At 38.3% G+C, this 20,700-nt stretch overlaps 1 protein-coding gene across 1 annotated transcript in view; it reads left to right on the top strand.

Annotated features, from left to right (window-relative positions):
- The window catches only part of CUBN (cubilin), a 141,638-nt gene that overhangs the window by 100,969 nt on the left and 19,969 nt on the right, over positions 1 to 20,700 (top strand). The window contains exons 50-56 of the mRNA XM_035316223.1: positions 720 to 926; positions 5,142 to 5,291; positions 6,164 to 6,285; positions 8,121 to 8,346; positions 10,467 to 10,654; positions 12,974 to 13,130; positions 14,734 to 14,883. Coding sequence (XP_035172114.1) covers positions 720 to 926; positions 5,142 to 5,291; positions 6,164 to 6,285; positions 8,121 to 8,346; positions 10,467 to 10,654; positions 12,974 to 13,130; positions 14,734 to 14,883 — 1,200 coding nt within the window. The remainder of the gene's footprint in view (positions 1 to 719; positions 927 to 5,141; positions 5,292 to 6,163; positions 6,286 to 8,120; positions 8,347 to 10,466; positions 10,655 to 12,973; positions 13,131 to 14,733; positions 14,884 to 20,700) is intronic.

Consider the following 20,700-nt stretch of genomic DNA (forward strand, 5'->3'; position numbering starts at 1 on the left):
TGTTCTTAGTCTTTAGTAAGAGATGGACTGAAGTGGGTTTATTCCATGAGGAGATCCAGAAGGCATAGTGCCATAGACAACTTGAATAATTCAAGTGTTTCCTATTACTCAGGGGGGTAAATAATTTACTGTAACTTGTGAAAGAGTGTTGCTAACCTACTTTTGCAAGCTCATCCACCAGGGAGGATATAGTTGGCAGAGCCCTACTACTACGATCTTGAGTCTTTCAAACTTGATTTGTTCCCCTCTCATGCATCCTACTGTAGCATGAGTGTACTATTCTTGAGGGTATTTTCCAGAAAAAAATATTCTTTTGAGTTTATAATTAGGTAATGGGTAGGGCTGAGCAATATTTAATTGGAGCTGCGATGGGATTTTTTCAGAAAGTTAAATAATACTTGTATTGATGGTGCTGTTGAAATATTTTGGTACTACGAATAATCTTTATTTCTTCATTTTATATGTGTTTTTAAATACTTGCCAATAATTTCCAGGATGCTAGGCACGAATTCTCTTGTATGCTGCAGTAAATTATAAAAAGGGAAGACAGTAGAATAACTTTTGATCTAATCAGTACATGTCCTTGCTGATATGTCCTTGCATGTCCAGTACATGTCCATGTCCAGTACATGTCCTTGCATATCAAAATGAACAGGAACAGGAGTTCCATTTGTATAAGAATTGTTACTATTTTAAAATAAATTATATTGTTTCTGCAGTGTGTGGTGGAACTCTGATGGCATATACAGGTGGGAATTTCTCTTCTCCTGGTTATGATGGTGTCAAGAATTACACAAACAAACTGAACTGTGAATGGACCATTGAAAACCCCTCCCATCACAATTCATCCATATATATCTCTTTTGAGGATTTCCACCTGGAACATCACCAGGACTGCCAGTATGACTACATAGAGTTACGAATAGGTTTGTATGTTCAGCAGCAGAACGGATTAAGCTTATCAAGACTGTGGTTGTGCAAATGTGTTTGTTCATATATATTTATTTATGAAGATATTTATATTTGTAAATATTATTTAATTATAAATATTTATATTCACATATATTTGCAGAGGCTGATTGTTGTAGGATCTGGACAAAACGTCCAGCATACAACTTAAAAACATCATATGATAGGTGAGCAATTGGCTGATGGGCAAGGCTCAAAGGGTTGTGGTAAATGGGGCTGCATCAGGCTGGTGGATGGTCACTAGTGAGGTCCCTCAAGGCTCTATTTTAGGACCAGTCCTCTTCAATGTCTTTATAAAAGATTTGGATGTAGGACTAGGTGTTTTGAGCAAATTTGCCTATGACACCAAACTTGGAGGAGTTGTGGACTTGGATGAGGGTGGAAAGGCCTTGCAGAGAGATCTGGACAGATTGGAGCTGGGCAATCACCAGCCACATGAAGTTTAACAAAAGCATGTGCCAGGTCCTGCACCTGGGACGCAGCAACCCTGGCTGTACATACAGACTGGGCAACAAGACACTGGAGAGCAGCCCCACAGAGAGGGATCTGGATCTTGTGGTTGACACCAAGTTGAATATGAGCCAGCAGTGTGCCCTGGCAGCCAGGAGGGCCAACCGTATCCTGGGGTGCATCAAGCATGGCATTGCTAGTCTGTCAAGGGAAGTGATCATCCCGCTCTACTCCGCGCTAGTGCAGCCTCACCTCGAGTCCTGTGTGCAGTTCTGGGCACCACAGTACAAAAAGGACATTAAACTGTTGGAGAGTGTCCAGAGGAGGGCGATGAAGATGGTGAAGGGCCTGGAGGGGAAGACTTATGAGGAGTGGCTGAGGTCACTGGGCCTGTACAGCCTGGAGAAGAGGAGGCTGAGGGGGGACCTCATCGCGGTCTACAACTTCCTCGCAAGGGGGAGTGGAGAGGCCGGTGACCTATTCTCCATAAACACCAGTGATAGGACACACGGGAAGGGGGTCAAGCTGAGGCAGGGGAAGTTTACACTAGACATCAGGAGGAGGTTCTTCACTGAGAGAGGGTGGTTGCGCACTGGAACAGGCTCCCCAGTGAAGTAGTCACTGCACCAAGCCTGTCTGAATTTAAGAAGAGATTGGACTGTGCACATAGTCACATGGTCTAAACTTTTGGGTAGACCTGTGCGGTGCGAGGAGTTGGACTTGATGATCCTTATGAGTCCCTTCCAACTCGGGATATTCTATGATTCTATGATCTGTCCATTTGAAAAGGTATCCATATGCATGCCTTCCATGTTGTCTCTTAGCTCAGGGGTTGGATTTTACTGACATTGCAATCAGTGCACAGATCTGGTCGCTCTTTCAGGGGAGAAAGTGCAAAACTGGGGCATAAATCTTTGGGGTATAAATTGATCTGTGGGGATTGCAATACATACCTGACTCTCTCTTTACAAGGGACAATATGAATTTCACCTCAAATCCCTTGAAAGAACGTAGTCAGGCAGAAGTCATAACAACAATTTATTTCATCTACAGCCCATTCTCTCCCTGTTCCTAAGATATCTCCAAGGACAGCAGTAGTGGGTTAAAGAATGCTTTAATTATTCATATGTTCTGCATTCCCCACTTTTGTAATCTATAAGATGATTCTCCAAAAACAAATTCCTATTTCCTGTGATACTGGATCACAAAATACAGAATGAAGCATTTAAAAGTAAGAGCAATCACATGATTAATGCACCAGTAATATCTGTGCATGTCCGAGAATCTATAGCTATCTGCAATAACAAGCAACTGGAAATGTCATATGAAAATTGCTCAGCTAATGCCAAGTGTAGTATGAAAGCTCCAGCTGTCTTCTTCACTGAAAGTATGAATCGGAAAGTCCCAGTGAGAGCAGGTTCTAGTTTACCAGGAAATTGCTTCTGAAAGGTGGGGGTTTGAGAGCAAGAATCTGTTACATACTCATATACATTCATTAGAATGTGAGTACTTGGTTGCATCACATAGTTTTGTCATGTGCAGAGCCAAAGCATGCATTGCTGCATAGCCTAACAATTCCCTCCCACATATGCACTGGAACTGGGAAATAATCAAAAGAAAACTCAGAAGAACTTTTAATAAAATATATCTGATTATTTACTCACCTGTTCCCACTACCCTCACTTTATTGTGAACCATAGGCCGTCAGGCAATACAGTCAAAAGAAAGAAGAAAAAAGGCAGTCTTATTTTGCTGTGCAGTTTTGTCTTCTAAATAGTAGTGCACATTTTGGCCACACTAATGGAACTGCAATTTCCCAAGAGCAGCCTCATGTCATAGGCAGAATGCCCTGATACTGCTCTGTGTGATGACAAGTGACTTGCAGTAAGCAATGAGATACAGATGGTGCAGAATATCAGTAAACTCAGATAGGTGCTGTTTGAGACTCCCAGCACAGCAGATGTGAATTTGGGGAAAGGTCCAATTCAGCAGGAAGTTAACTGGGAAACCTATATGAAGCTGAGATGTGTAAAACTCTTTTTAATTACCTATACAACACACTTAATTGTACTGCATGGGAATGGGAGGGAAGGACAAAATTGACTATGTATTCACTGAGAAATATTTAAACCAAAAAAAGAAAACAAATATTTCAAATTTCTTAGGGTAAAGCTTTATATGAAGTTAGGTTATCATCCATATGTAGTTTGCACATGGTACTACTACAGCTGAACATACTGCCACAGCTACATATGCACCTAACTGTTGGGTTCAAGAGAGAGTTCTTTGGCTTTTGCAGAAGATTTTTTAATTTTGTCTTTCAGACCATTCCTTTCAGTTTGAAACCAATCCTGTGGCACAACTGGGTCTTCTATTGACACTTTATCAATAGTCTACATCTGTGGCCGACTAGCTATTTGTGAAAGCAGTAGTTGGTGTTGATACTGTCACACTCTACAAACTGAATAACCTTGGTCACACAAGTCATGTAGTCACTTCCCAAAAGTCATCAAAGTGCAAAAGAGAAAAAGTACACTTCATCTCTTAATGCTCAAAGTAGTTATATTTTTTTCCCAACCCATATTTTACCGTGAATGTCTTCTGCTTGTACAGCTCAGTATCATTTTTAGTACACATTAACAAGATAGGTTTCACCACTTCTCTGTGTAATTTTCTTTAATAGTATTCCCTTATATGTCATCCTTTATCCCCGGGGCTCAAGGCATTTCAAATGGTGGGCTGTGTCACTGTATATGACTGAAGGATGAAGCTATTCAGCCATGTTACTTGGAAGAATCATGCTCAAGCTTAGAAGAGTGCCCAAAATTTCTCCTTCCTGGTCTCCTGCCTTCTTTGCAAGAACAGCCTGATTCTCAGCATGGAGCTAGAAGTTGCTTTTGAACAGAGATACACTTTTAAGACTAGCACACTGCAAATACTAGACAAACAGATTTAGGAATGGCATTGCCTGCATGTCTTGAGGAGCACTATTACACTTATTTTCCTTCTCCTGAGCCTATGTCAGTGATAAACAGAAACTGATACTTCTACCAACATGATGGAGTAAGAGCTTACAGCAGCATGAAAAAACATACAGCATCACAGAAGCGCAACTCTGTGTGTTATGCTTTCCTTTAGGTTTCAATGATTTGAGCAAATGCCGGCTTTTTTTTTTTTTTGCCATACACAGAATAGTGTGTACAGCTCCCTGGGAAAGAGATGTCCATGACTAATAAAACAGTGACAGCTTGTCAGGGATGAAGCACATCTCTACACAGTAGAAAGCTCAAAATCTGTGTTGACCTTAATGAGAATGCCATGAACATAGGCTCGATAGGCTTCCATGCAATTAGGTCTTTGGGCCAGCTCTTTCCATCATTCTGCCCCAAAACTGCTGTAGATCAGTTGCTGTGTTTTCAGGTCTGATGGGTCATGTTAAGCAAAGCTGTGCAGGATGTCAGGGAGAGGAGAGAAGCAGCCCACGGTATTAGAAGGATAATTAATACAGCATTGGAGAGAGCACCCTCAATGAAGAGATTTAGATGCCATCAATGAACGGCAGCACTCCACCCATACACGTAACAATCAGATAGTATTATGTGATATATACTTTTCTTTGTTTTCTAGCTGAAATGAAATGCATGTTTCCCCTAAGTATTCTTTTACATTGTTGTAGCCATTTTAGGATTTGAAAAGTCTATTTGTTTTCTTTCTTTGCTCAGGGGATGCTGATGGAGAGCTAATAGCCAAACTCTGTGGTCAGGCTGCACCATCAGTGCCACTAGTAATAGCTGCCCCCCGGATTTGGGTACACTTTATAAGTGATGAAAACACAGAAGATAAAGGATTCTGGGCCCACTACACGTTTGAAGGTAAATGGCTCGATAGACTATTGCCCTTGATGACTGAGGCACTACTGGGGAATGCTGGCATTCATTTGGTGACACTGAGAATTCATACTATGGGATCAGCTCTCAAAGAGGACCTCAGAAGGTACACAGTTCCTGCCACTATTTATATCCGTCTAAAGCAAACATATGCTAGCAATTAACTTTCGGATTTATTTTCTGTCTCTCTGTTCCCATTCCCTGAACCACAGTTGAGTTTTTGCAATGTACTGTAACACTCAGAACAGCTGGTTGCTCTTGGGAATAGGGATGTAGCAGGTAACACCAGCCAAGTTTGACTTACTTCAAACAGGCTCCAGACTGCTAGCATGGCTGAGATGCACTCTGCTGCTCAAACCTTTGCACTCATTTTGAAATCCACTTAGAGCCATATCAGTGCAAATTACACCACTTTACCATGTACAGGCCAGCACAACTATTCTTCCTGTCACAGCTGAATTTAGCCTTGGTGCTTATCTAGACACATCAGCAACTTTTTCATTTGATTGTGTTGGTCCAAGAATGGCACCAGTTTGCTTAGGAGTCTGAGATAAATGAATGGAAGATATGGCAGAAGAAGCAGCTGAACATGTTAATTGGCAAAGGTTTTGCAGAGCTATATTAAGTGTCAGAAAAAAAAAAAATATGGACTCACTAGGTCATTCCATCTGTTTACTCAGTTATTCAATGTCAAAGGTTTTAAGACTTGGACTTTCCCTGATAATTTTTTCATTCTTGCCTATATCAGTCCAACTTAAATATATTTTAGTACTGTTTCAAGCTGAATAATATTCTAGTCATTTTCCTTGTGGCTGTCAGTTCCTAAAGTGTATTGAAAGTTTATTTTTTTTCTTCAGCTTGTGGTGGTATACAGTCAGGTGAAAGGGGAGTTATATCAAGTCCTAACTACCCAGAGCCTTACAGCAACCTGAATCACTGCTCCTGGCTGTTGGAAGCTCCTGAAGGTGCAACCATCACTGTGAGTAAAAATGCCATGATTGTGTGTGCAGATGGAAACGTGAGAAGCACCCTCTGAATCTTGAGGAAGAGGTTCAAAGCAATTTGAAAAATAAGAAATGTGAAAGAATTAAAAATCTCCCCATCAGCCTTATCTAAGGAAGAGGGAGAAACAAAGCAACCAACCTAGATTGTGCTTTTGGCAAAATAGAAAGATCCCTATCCAATTTAACCTCAAGCCATAACAATGATTTCTACTTTAAAACTATGACTTTCTATGTATAAGAAAATTAAAATAACTCATGTTATTAGATGCACATGGGTATTCTCACTATCATGAGAATAACCTGAGGCATGATGTTTTTGCATTTCTGCAGGATAGTTACAAGGCATTGGAAAGTTACTTCTGGGTCTCAATGGCAAGTCTAGAAGATAATATGATTGCTTGTACAACTTACATCAATGAGACAGCACCCTTATATCCTAATAACTAAAAATGAGCTGCCTGAGGTGCCACTTCCTTGAGCCATGCTGCTGAGAGACCAATCTGAGCACCTTTAAAGCACTGCTAAACTTCACTTACTGAATTATTTGACTTATCCTTTGGAAAACAACTCTATAGTGATATTTGAGGTCTAGGCAAAAATAAAAAAAAAATCTGAAAAGCAATTTTGGAAAAACACATTGCAGATTTTCACTATTTTCCCTGTCAGTTTTCTTTATTTACAACTACAAAGGAATTTCTTTGACGTGCAAATCCGTAGTCCTAATTGTTCTGTTGCATGATATTTTGATAACTGAATAGGTATTTGCTTATTTATAGGGAATACAGGAAGATCTTAGTAGAACACAAAAGTTCTATTTGATCCAGAAAATTCTTTAAAGCAGAACTAATCTTAAATTTCTGATTTCAAAAGACTGAGTAGCAGACCCCTCAGTGAAGGCAGACTAACCTTTTCTGGTATAAGCTATCAGTTTCAGTTGCTGGTAAAGTTGCAAACTTAAACCATTTGAGCTAAATTTGTATTTGGTCTTTGCCTCAGGTAGAGCTCTTTTGGGAAAGAATAGACATAAAAGTTACTAGAAGACGTGCTATGTATTTGCTAAACTTTTCCACGAAGATCCCAATCCTGGAACTGGCAAAAAAATACTAATTGGAAGAGGGCCAGGCAGTCATTAGTGAACATCAATATTACAACATCAGCAAATCCAGGAGTCTACTGGATTGGCAACCTAAATCTGTGAACTGGAAATCCCACCTGTGGTCATATCACTCCAAGGACAAATATTATCGGTGTGGGAAGGAGATAGGGGCAGTAGCTGCCTCTCCAGCCCAGTCTATTTGTGTGATGCAGTGAGGCCCACAGGAACCAACCATGCAAATATTTCTCTCAGATTTAATAGCAACTAACATTATTTTTAGCAACTGTTAAGTATTCTGATGCAAAATAATATGAGGGAAAAAAAAAAAAAAGCTTATCTTCCTGCTTACATAGCTACTTATAATTCCATAATGAGAAGCCGTGAGAGCAGGAGTCCAGTTCAACACTTGTACGTATTCATGACAGTTCTGAAACACACTCAACTTCAACCATATGGTTAAATCTCAGTATTGCCAATTTTGAACCTGAGTGTTTCTCTTTCATTTCTGCCTTCGTGCTAAGTAGCTGCTGTTACTTATAGCAGCAAGACTCCACTCAACACTTGCAGGAAAGGAAAGTGAAGTCAGGGTCAGATCTCTGATCATACCCAGAAATCACTGTGCTAGGATCGCTATGGGAGCTGGCTGGAACTGTTCTAACCTCTCCACCCGTGTGGCTGGTGCTAGGCCCTGAATGTTGCTTTTGTGTGTTGCAGCTTACTTTTACAGCCTTCCACGTTGAAAATCATTCACTTTGTAAGTGGGACTCTGTAACTATCCTGAATGGCGGCTCTCCTGGCTCTCCTGCCATAGGAAAATATTGTGGAAACACGTCCCCTGGGACCATTCGGTCTGGTTCCAGCAAGTTAGTTGTTATCTTTAACTCTGACCACTCAATTCAAGGAGGTGGCTTTTATGCAACATGGACAGCAGAATCTCTAGGTAAGAGAAAAACTGTTCTGTTTTGTCTGGTCTAACACTGCAGTACATCATATCTACTCAGCACTTTTCAACTATAAAATGAAACAGGATTCTTCCTCCTTATATTCCAGAACAAAGTTTATATTCCAGAACAAAAAGAGTACCTGTCAATATCTTCAGCATTTCTGAGAGAAGCCAGTACTATAAAAGTCAAGTATTAAACCAGTGTTGTCTGATCTCACACAATGAAATAAAATTTGGAAAGATTTTGTACTTTTTAAGCCTTCTACGGGCAATTCTTGATGTCTGTAAATTGATACCATGCTCATTATCCTCCTAGCAGTGGTATCTATTATCAGTAACTATAAGACATTTCATTTCTCAAATAATATTTGTTTCACTGTGTGATTTGATTTAAACACCTAAAACTAGAAAGAAGTGAGTTTCAAAACAGAGAGCCAGACAGAACTTCTCAAAGAGCACATAGGACTCAGCAACCTTAAAACTGTTGTACTGTAGTGGAGATGGTGGTACTCTTTTGAAGATGGTATGCATGCAGGATTAAATGGGTACATTTCAAGGTGCTACCTTCCCTCTATTGAAATTATCATCTCTTTGGATTAAAATATATATATATATATATATAAGGTAGTTCACCATCTGCACACTGTCCTTCAGGAGGTGGCTAACTGCAAGTGTAGATTTGCTGGCTGGTGGCAGGGCAGAATTCATGGCATCATCCTACTTCAGCACAGAGCAGGCAGTGCATTCACTGCTGTCACCTCCAGCTGTAATCCTTCTGGCTGATGCTGAGCAACTTTCCATCAGTTAATTATCTAGCAGTACACACAGCTGATTAAAATTCCTGAACTGAATATTGGTAACTTCCTGGTGTGAGAGAGTGTCTTCTTAAATGTATTAATAGTTTGTGCTTGCATGAATATACACTGTCACCTAAGCAGGTTTTGACACTTCCATGTTGTCACTGGGATTTCATGTAAAAGGAGGGTCACTCTTCAATGATGTGATAGGCCATAGCATGCATATACTATGTGCATAGTTGGTATTCTCTCTGAGATTTCCAAGATTTCTATTTTTTTTTTTTTTAACATACCTTGTTTCCTTCTCTTAGCTTTCTTCTTATTTGTCCACTAAGAAACTGGGGGTTTACATTTTACATCTGTGAGCAAAACTTGGCTTCATATCCTTCTAAGCACAATTGCCACTATCTAACACAGAAGAATGAAAAATAAAATATTTTAAAGCTAATACATATTTTTAAATTGGGGGGGGGGGGGGGAGGTAGATTAAAAAGCTTTTTTTTTTTTTTTCTTTATTCATGCTTTTCCTATATCATTTCTGAAATAATGGGTTGCTTGTACTGTACACATTGCTCTAGTAAATTATTCTTTATGGCAGGGTATTTGCAAGCATGTTTCAAATTAACTGAACTTATTACGTATAAGAACATGAGCTGCCACAGAGACATGACCAGCTATTCCCCTTTATAAATGGATCTGTTAACAATTTTTAAAGGCATGTTTTTTAGCCCTCTCCATAATCCTACTGAGATCCACAGGGCTGCTTGGGCTGGGGAGAAGTCACTATTTTGCTCTGGGTGAACAGATGTAGCTTGAGTAGATTCACATGTGGAACTGCAATATTCACATTTTGTGGAGTGAGAAAATGAAGAATTTGGCAGTATATTTTACTTTCCCCCCAGGGTAGTTTTATGAATGGCTGTCAGTCATGATGCTCATGCTGTGTTGTGCAGGGGGGAACCAGCATAGTCTCAGGAGAAGCTCCTCAGTAATGCTTACCCTTTACGTGAGCAATACACACATCTCATTGTCAGGGGCATATTGATGGACCAGAGCAAAAGGGTATAAAATGGCAGGGAGAAAGAACTTGTGAAGAAAAGAAAGTGAAGTGCAAGAAGACCTTTTCTGGAGTGTAGTACCCTCCCTGCTGCAGGGTAGGGAGAAGGGAAATTAATCAAAAGAAGGGTATGAATGGGTGCAGGGGCTTTTGCTCTCTCAGTCTCAGAGCCTCAGAAGTAAGTGGCCGTTCAAAACTAAGTTCTCTGGGAGCACCAACATGAAATATTTGAACATTTCTCCCACCCATTGCTCATTTTCCAGGATGTGGTGGAATCCTTCATTCAGATAGCGGTATGATCAAGTCTCCTCACTGGCCTCAAAACTTTCCTGTGAACACCAGATGCATGTGGACCATCATTACGCATGAAAGCAAACACTTGGAGATGAACTTCCACAATAACTTCCAGATCCCAGATAGTGATGGAAGCTGCCAGAACAGTTATGTGAAGGTAAAATTATTGTTGGCATAAGATCAGCAGCACGGTGCTGTAAGAAGTCATCATTCCAGAATTTTGTTTTACAATTGTGTCACGTAAGATGTCAAGATAAAAAAAATCAGGTAATTTACAGTGGAGTCCTTGTACCAATACAGTCAATTTCCTGTAAGCTTTGAGAACAGGCTTGTATATGTTTTTAATTTTTAGCAGCACTTGAGGCTCCACCTCCAGCAGGGAACCCTCCCCTTACATACTGCCCCCAGAAAGACAAATATGAGAAAAGTACATCTGATTCAGAAACAGGAAATAATGAGAAAACTTACTGCAGTGAAAAGACCTTTTCAATTATTCCGATGAGTAATAAAACAGGAATGTGACACTATACTTCTACAAAACTTCTAAGCTGTCCAGATTGTTCTAATCCTTATTTATTATTATTATTATTTTATTTCAAACAACAAAGAATGCATTTTATCTTTCATAGGTTGTCAAGAGCCACTTGTTCTCAAAGCAATAGAATGGAGTGGACATGCTTTGAATTTTTCACACTGTTACTTTTTTCTCAGGCATTTGGCATGTGTTCACAGTGTTTTTGTGCACATTTTCTCCACAGCAGTACAACTCCCACTTGCAATAAAGGGCAAACATAATTTGACAACATGTAGGAAGACGTGAGCAGCTTTACATCTGATCCACAACTAGTAACTTACAAACTTCACTTGCACTCATTTTTCAAGGTTGTAGGAAAAAAAAAAAAAAAAAAAAAAAAAAAAGATTTGGCTTTTCATAGCCTGCTTCACTGATTAACCGCTGTACTATATTACAATAAAGTTTTGGTAGTATAAAAGTCTTAATATTACCCAATAAAGGTGCTTTAAATTCAAATTTCTAAACTGTCTTAAATAGTCTGGGCAAAACTATATCAATTAGAGATTTTGTCCTTAGAGACAAACCTGCAATTTTTGGTGATGTTCGCCACTACTTCTGAATGTCCCTTTTGAGATGTATGAAGGTGTCTGGATATGTAAAAGTGCTGAACACGGGTAAGTTTCTCACATTCACTCCAAGCTGAGCAGCTGAAGAAGAGAAATCCCAAATCAACAGTGATTTTGCAAAATCTTGAACAGGCCATGGACTGTTCGTATTAAGCCTGTGAGCATCCGTTGCCTCTCACACCTGGCCAGATGAATGAGGGTATTCATATGCTTACACTTACAGACTAACCCTTGGCTAACCCTTTCTATAGGATGATCTCTTAGAGCAATCAGAATTTCATATGGTTGTTTTAGTTCCAGTCAGACTTATTTCAAACACATTAATTAAAAAATGAAATATTATTTATTTTTCATATATTTTTGGTATACAAGACAATCAAAAAACATTTAAACACATTGATGAAAAATAAATTTATTATTACAGTAAATCCCTTCTGCTTTTTTTCTTAAAGCATAAGTTTCAAATCCTTGGCAATAAACATCCTGATTCAGGAAATGATTTAAGCACTCAGAAACATCAAACATTTATGCCTGTGCTTCATTTTATGTGCATGACAAAATTCAGGGCTTAAACTGTGAACCTCAAGTACATGTTTAAATAATTACGTGAAGTGGGTTTCACTTGAATGACTACTTGAACGTTCATGTGCTTCTTGAATGCACAGTTTGATTGAGTTGAAATTGGCTATTGATAGTTGAAGAAATATTTTTTTAAAATAATATTTTTTTTATATATTTTTTGTGAATACTTAATTTTTAACCCTTTCCATCATTTGATACTTGTCATTGAACAAGTGAATCCAACATAATAAAACCTGGAATAATTTTTGACTAGATATTAAGGATAAGGATCCAGATCTCCTGGTGCTTCTAAATTACCTTTGCTTTTTATTGACTTATGAATAACACAAGGACTGCATAATTCATGGTTTATACTGATATTCATACTCATAGAGAGTGTGGAGATAGCAGAGACAAAATGGAGGTAGGTAATGATGTGCATAAAATATTTTTCTCTAGTTCTGTGGACTTGACCTAAATTGGCCCTGCTCTCAGGAAGGGATAGGACAAACGGCATCCAGATGCCCTTCAGAGATCCATGGCAGCCCAAATTATTTTATGATTCACTCCTTGGAGAAGTCTTTTTGTCTCCACTGACTGTAAAGTGAACAAAGACTGAATAGATCCAATGTAGACAACTAAGTTTCAGTGAGAGATTAAAGACCTTAAGTCTATTGGAAGAACAACTAACTATGTATGGAATTCGTGGTAATGGGTTCCCACAGACTACATGGACTTTGAAAGCACTAAACCATTTCAAATCTGGCCTTGTCAGGTGTGGAGAGGAAATGATGAAGAAGAAGAAGCTTTGTTAACCACAGGATGTGGAAGTTCAGCTCCTGACCCTGTTGTTGCTCCAAGCAATGTGATAACTACAGTTTTTCAATCTCAGGATGCTCCTGGGCATGGTTTCTCTGCATCTTTCATAAGCAGTAAGTGGTATAAAATCTTCCATTTCAGATTAGTTTGGTCTGTATGAGCAAGTCAGACCTCAGTCCAAGGAGGTGTTGAAGCCTCTGCCCAGGTTTTGAACACAAGAATTCCCTTACTGAGCAGAACAGCAGCACTGTATGCCCCAGTTTTGGGACTCACTGAAAATCCTCCAAGCTGCTCTAACTGTAGTTATTCTTAGCCATCTTTTCCTTTTCGGTGTGCTGAAAAGAAACAAATAGGCTTCAAGTTTTGAGATTTTTTTTCTCTTTAATGGAAGTACTTGGAAGCAAAAGCCATAATCTTCTTTAAAAATGAAAAAGGATCTGGTCTTCATTTAGAAATTTATCTCTAGTCTTCTTTTCAAAGAGCACTATGGTAATTTCTCCTGTGTATGGTGTAGCCCATGCTCTTCACATAAACTGCTCTCAGGAGGAGAGATGACTTCTCAACAGCTGTTCAGGCTTTTGCTTTGCTTTGTTTGCATTTCACATAGTTCAAGTGGCATTTCTTGGGTGGGCCTCTCATTACTTTCCCCATGGCTTGTGCTTTGTGGGGGTCATACCCACTGGAAGTGTAGGAGGTAATACTCAATTGCCACTGGCTGTTTAGTTGTTTAGTTTTTTTTTTAGGATGCTGCCAAAGGGAAACATTTTCTTTTTGCTTGATTCAGATTAAAACAATGAGAAATTAAATTCTTAATGTAAGACGCTATGGAAGTATACAGAGTCCTGAACTGAAATGGCTTTTGTTTTTATAATGTCTGCACTAACATTGTCAGTAACAACTAACAGTGAAGTGCAACCTCCTAATGGAGTCAATCTCAGGCTTCATAGGCCTGTATCTAAACTTACACCAATATTTTACTGTATACCAGGCTCTTTTATTTTAAGCCTGTAGCTACATGTTTAGTATAATAATAATATTAAAAATAATGATAAGAATTCTCAATAAAATAAAACCATAGGCTTAAAACAAAGAGAAACCCCTGGTGACATATAAAAGTTGTTTGGATTAGAGTGAGCTCCATGAAAATGAACAGCATGGTGTGCTTGAGAAGTTCTAGGTGGCAAACCTTGCCTGTCTATGTGTACAGCAAAACAGCCCAGAGATGGCCCTGCTACAGGCTGGATCCTTCTGGCCATCAGCCCTGAAGCAAGAATGCTACCACTTGGGCTAACACAGGCAGTTTCAAATGAGGCAACATTGCTGATGTGCCCTCTCACCCACAGCCAGTCAAGCTACGTTTGTGTGTACCCAGGGCCTGTGAAATACGCAGCTTCCAAACCCGTAAGAACAGCAATGTTGTGTCCTTCTGGTGAGTTGGCTGAGGGGCTATGGTCTGGTCTTATTCACAGCCCACAAAGACACTATGTGAGGCTGTAAGTGCTGGGAGCAGGAAGGCCGTGTGTTTCCCAAAACCACTACTATATGCTTGTGTAAGACCTACTTTTGCCATTATGATGTATATTTCTCTCCCCGGCTTTTTGACCAACCTCCGAGTGAGAGATGAGGACCCTGCATACATTACTGGGTTTGCCACTGCAAACAGAAATGAGCTTAGCACCTGGATTTTAACCATGTCTTATTTATTTCTGTTTGCAGGATGCGGAAGAAATTTCACCAGCCCTGAAGGTCTTATTGTCTCCCCTAACTACCCTGGTCAGTATGACAACAACTTGAACTGCAGTTACATCATAGATCAGGGACCACAGTCATTGGTGATCCTAGAGTTTGAGACTTTCCACTTGGAAGGTAACTGGTTCTTCGTAATTTCACTATGTGCCATTAATGTAACTTCTTACTTGAAAACATTTAAGTCTTCTGTCATGGAAAATGGTTGATGGTTTAATTTGCTGGTCCATTCTAAAAACTATTTACTGGCAAACATCTACAGAGAGAGTGTGCATGGGGTTAGTTTTGTGTCAGTGAAGGCCTCCAGAAGAATGAAGATAGAGTATCTCGTGTTGAGCATCTTGCAGTAATGAAGCTGGGAATTTGCCAGATGGTTGGAGTATAGCAGGGACTGTGGCCAATTTGTGTGTTTATTCATGCCCCCCCCCCCCCCCCCCCCTTTAAAAAAAAAAACTATTGATTCTTATAATCTTTTTGATCTTAGGCCAGTTATGCTTTTCAGTGTGTCTGTTTCCCTAACTGATAAAATGGATATACATACACTTGGGTGTTATACAAGAATGCAAAAACATCTGAAAGTGAAATTAGGTGAAAGACTACAGTATCTAAAAAACTGTAAAAGTTGTTAACCTGTACTTTACCGTGATCAAAATTCCCTCTTGAGATTTTCAATGTTGGTACCATTTAGCCAATAAATAATAGATACAATATCTAGCTTTATTGGTGCAGACAGTTAAACTTTATCATTATGGAATCAGTACGTCCAAACTATTTGGGTGGTATCATATATTTCGACGCTCTCTTAATTTGGTTTCCTTGAAGTTACCTTGACAAAAAGATTTTTGAGTAATTTGTTACTGAGATGGGATGCATAATTTTATTTTTTCTTCAGATCAAATCACAAAGAAATAGGTTTCCTTTATTTTCATTTTAAGTTTTTGAACTGTTTTGAATTCAAAGGTATTGTAGCCCAAACTTAACTTAGGTTTTAGAAAAAGCTTTCATTATATTATGATATTATCTGAAGCATTTTGTTCATCTCCCAGTACAAACTGCTACTTTAAGATTTAAAAAAAAAACAACTTGAAATATAAACCACAAAAATTACATAATTTATTCATATAGAAGACAATATTATTCAGCAGTCACACTTAAACATTAGGTTGAATCAGATGATGCTTATTTTGACATCTGTATTATTAAATTACTAATCTGTATTCTGTCTCTTCATGCAGTGAATTTATTAATGGACTTTAGCTTTCATTATTAGAAAGGTTAAATCAAAGAGGCAAGAGATACAGACATGATAATAAACATAGACCTAAAAGATATTAAAGGTATTCTATTTCTTGTAGGGAGGTTTTCCCCTTTATTGTTACTGGCTTCTGTAGGCCATACAAAACAAGTCTTTAGTGCCATGAAAGAAATAACTTTGGTTATCAGCTAAAGGAAAGCTGTTTGTAAAAGAGGAATTATGACACTTTCCAGTAGTTACTAATCAGAAAAGTCTTCAGAAAGTCTTCAAAAGAGAAAGTCTTCTTTTCTTTCAGAAAGTCTTTAAATATAGCCCCATAACAAAGAGAAATTGCATGGGTTTAGATGGGAAAAAAAATTGAAACCACAATCTTGCAAACTATCATGCAGAAGTGAAAATGTATTCTATTCATCAGTCTCACTGAATCTGTTTAGCACATGTGCCTCAGGGTTTTCAGCATGAACTCCCTTAGTTCTTTTGCAAAGGCAGGACAATATTTGACAGCATCTGTTAAAACCATTTCCAGTTATTCTATATGCAAGGAAGCATTGCACCTGCTTAGATTGTGGCTGAGTGTGGCCTTTAAAATCTTCACCATAGTAGTACAGATGTTCTGGATTGGGATTTTAAAGTTTAGCTACACTTCCAATTAACAGAATTTACTACCTATTTGACCTCTGAAAAGAAATCCAATTGTTTTTTTCATGGTTGTTTAGTAATGAAATGAAGTATCTAAAATAATGCCTATAAGGCATACATATCTCATTGACTTAACTGGTTGAGATATAATTTCCAGAAAGTTAGAAGGCAGAAAGTAATTGGCTATAGTGCAGTGACACATTGCTACACGATTGAATGACTTCACGGTTAGTCACAGATTTCTGCTGTAGAGTAGTTATGTTTTCAATTATGGTGAGATGCCTGTTCTGATTATAAAGAACAACGCCAAATGAGGCTGCTAACCCACAGCAGTGATACTATGTAAGTATCTGGGACCAAATGAACATTACATGCATGTACCTAATATGAAATATGTATGAAGCACTAAATATAGCAAGTAACAACTCAGAGCAAGAGCAAACTGGAGGAAACTGTATTTGTTGATTTTGTGATCAAAATTTAATCTAAATTGTCTGCTTCCGGTAGGTAGGAAATTTATTTTTGTCTGACTTTGATGTCCTGAAAATAGGCATCTATTTTAGATTTATCATCTAGATTTATCTTCTCCTGTAGTGAAGTGCAAAAGATTGTGCTTTAAGCTCAAGGACAAATGTGGTGTACAGGTGGATTGAATTGCCTTCTGAAGGCCCCTCTTTACCCATTGACTATTACAGGAAGCCATAAACAGTAGCTCACACATGACAGTTAAGATTTAGTCAGCAAAACATAGGCAAGATTAACCCTGTGAAATGAGTTTGACTTAGTCTCTGTGATTTCCTTGCAGCCTGAAAAATGTCTTTTCCTGCACCAAACAACATGGTTACAGAACATCTCTCTTAATTTGCCTACTCTGTGAAGCTGCACAGGTTGCTCTTTGCTTCTGAATCTCCTACATCATTGTGTTATTTTACAAAGAACCAAACAGATGGAAGTGAATTATTTTCTCAGTCTCATTTCTGCGACAGCAATAAACATTGTCGTACATCTGTCCTTACTCTTTGGATCAAAGGTCTATGCAAATCTAACATATTAGAATTAGTCATAAAACTTTATCTATATCTAGTCATATCTAGGAAATAATTAATCACATCCTTCAGTTGTTCGTAGTCATTGTTCAGATGAAATTCCCTACAAATGTAGCTCCAGGATAGGTAGTGTATTATTAAATGGCTGTGATATTATTCTGGTACAAGATCCAACAAAGTCTGAGTTCCAAATGTTGGAAAATTAGGGGAAATGGATGTGGGCCTCCTCCAATATCTGCTTTTAGAATTCTGTAGTATTTACGCTCTGTCTGTACAAAGCAACAGCATTGTGTTGATACCACATCAACCTGAAAAAAATGTTTTAATAACTTATTTTATTTTATTTTTAAAAAAAAGCAAATGTAATTTTGCAATCCAGATAGGGTCACAGCTTCATTGCAGGGTCATCTGTATCTGCTTTCTCAGGTGTTACTAGGCAATTCTGAAAATAGACGTTTTGCAATAGATTATTTTGAAAGATACACATATAAAACATATATATGAAAGACATAGATAAAAGACGTAATTCCTTGCTTTCAGAATTGCATCTTGTGCTATCTAGGTGGTTTATATATTGCATAGGACTATACATCTATGTCAATGATTCTCCTACATCAGTAATTAATATTTGTATTACCAAAAATCCCAGATGCTACAGTTGTCTACCAAACCCTCATTATTAGAGTTTTGTGAACATTAAATAGAAAGAAGGGTTCTGCCCCAATGCAAAATGAAACAGCATCTATGACTGTAGACAGAAAAATGGGAAGAAGACATTGTTTTTAGTGATCAGAAATTAGGCACCTAAACACAGTCAAGGTCTTATTGCTGGTATCATATCAAATAAATTATTTTTTGTAGAATAATGAGACTGGTCTGAACTTTTTACTAATAAATTCCTGCTAAACGGAGAGAACACAAAGCTATATTTCAAAATGTAAGGACAACTGAAGCTGTTATTGTGTGACCTTTGAATGCAAGAGTCAATGTATCAGTGCTGAGAGGTACCAAGAGGTGATAAACAGAGAGGAGATAGACAATAAAAAGGCCTTGAATGCAAATAAGTGCAGAAATTTAAAGAGAGAGGGACATATTCACAACATCAGGCCGAGTAATTGATCTCTGCAATAGTATTTGGAAGAAATATTGTCAAGGCTAGTGAGCAAATGGTACAGTAGCAATGCTGGAAAATCACTGTTTCTTGGGTGAGAGCCACAGGTATGCAGGAAGATAGGAAAGAGCATATTTTTATAACTGGATGAATAACTTGACAATATTTACATCTAACCTGGATGTGAAGACCAAGAGAGATCGAAATCATACATGTGGATCTAATCAGGCCAGGCAAAATAACGAGGCTGTCCAGAAAGAAGATGCCAAAGAAGTCTAGGAGAGAAAAAAAAACTCTCCTATTGGAGGTTCTGTTCAGAGACAAAAACAAAAACAATCAAACAAACAAAAATAGTATGAACAGAAAGAGGCCTGGAGGAGGGAAGAAAACCTATGTGGTTATAAACATAGAACCAGTAGTTTTTTTCTGCCTTTGCAAATGAGATTATACAGAGCTAATGTGGAGATAAAGAGAGGGCAACAAGAGAGGAGATGCCTTATTGAATTCTCATGGATGTATTACAAAAGAGAATACAGTAATACCAGAAGGATGAGCAAAAGCTCTTAGTAGGCAAGGATTTATGAAGAAGAACAGAGCTGGCTATGCGGAAAATGCCTGTCAGCTCAGAGAGGATGTGGGTCTGACATCTGGCTAAGAAAAGATCTCTGGAGACTCATGAAAACAGTTCCATTGTAGTGCAAGGGGCAGAAATTGGACTAGAAATTATCTAAGATAGAATTAGAGGAAATGAACCACAGAGAAGTATTGCTGATGATGTGCTGAGTATGTTCAGAGGCTGAGAGTATGACGAGGAGATAGGATAAAGGAACCCGAGGGTGGGAAATTTACAGAATAATACATTTTATTATGATAAGAAATTAAGGAAAAGTGTGAGCAAGAGTATAGAGAACAGGATAGAGATCAAACAATCACCAGGCCCACCAGGATTCAGAGGTCATAAGTGATATTGGCCCAAACACGGATGATTCAAAGACAGAAATAAGCCTTTTGCCTACAATCCTGTGTCAACCATTTTATTCTTTCCAGTGCAGCAAATCAAAATAACTTGTGATGAGTATTATGGACCTTTGCTTTGCTGAGAAATCCATTCATCATCATGCCTTTCTCCAAAGTGTTTTCAGAAAGAGATCTGAGTTGCTTTCTCAAATCCTTCCCATTCTTAAATTCTGCTTGTCTCTTCATTTTTTTACATTTCCTCATATTTTAAAATTGATTATGTTTTTAATTATATCACATTATCAAGTGTTCTTGTAGCAGGGCAAGATATGGAGAGTATTTTAACTTACTTTGTAATTATATAATCAGCTTTCTGATACAACTGGTTGTTTTTATTTTTGTAACTCTTATCAGAGACAGACTAGTGCCATGTAACACTTCTGGCATAATTCTAAAGCACATTAGAATACATGGTCTTCATTGAGAGCAGAAAGAATTTTTAAATTAGAATTCCAGAGACCATCTACAATACACCTTGCTGCTTGCATCACTGTCATTACTGTGGAACAGAATGATCACTCCATTACTATCTGTCTTCTTGTTCAATACAAGTCATCCTGTTTTCTACAGTGCTTGGATAATCTGCAGGAATCACTCCTCTGCAGCAGTAGGCACAGTGTCTCCTGATAAATTTAGATAATTCCTGATTAATCCTTTGCAGTTGAAATAACTGCCCCATTGCTGCTAATAGATCACGAAACATGACAACTTTACCTCGATAAACATGTGACAACCCAGCTTCCATTACGCATGTAAATGATGAAGCAAAAAGTAAGAAAACTCTCAGTGTGTGTTGAATGAGACCAATCCAATGCTCTTTGCTTTTTTCTCCCTCAGTTTTTCTGCATCTTAAAAAAAAAAAAAAAAAG

This window comes from Oxyura jamaicensis, chromosome 2 (assembly GCF_011077185.1).
Source record: "Oxyura jamaicensis isolate SHBP4307 breed ruddy duck chromosome 2, BPBGC_Ojam_1.0, whole genome shotgun sequence".
NCBI classification, from domain to species: Eukaryota; Metazoa; Chordata; class Aves; order Anseriformes; family Anatidae; genus Oxyura; species Oxyura jamaicensis.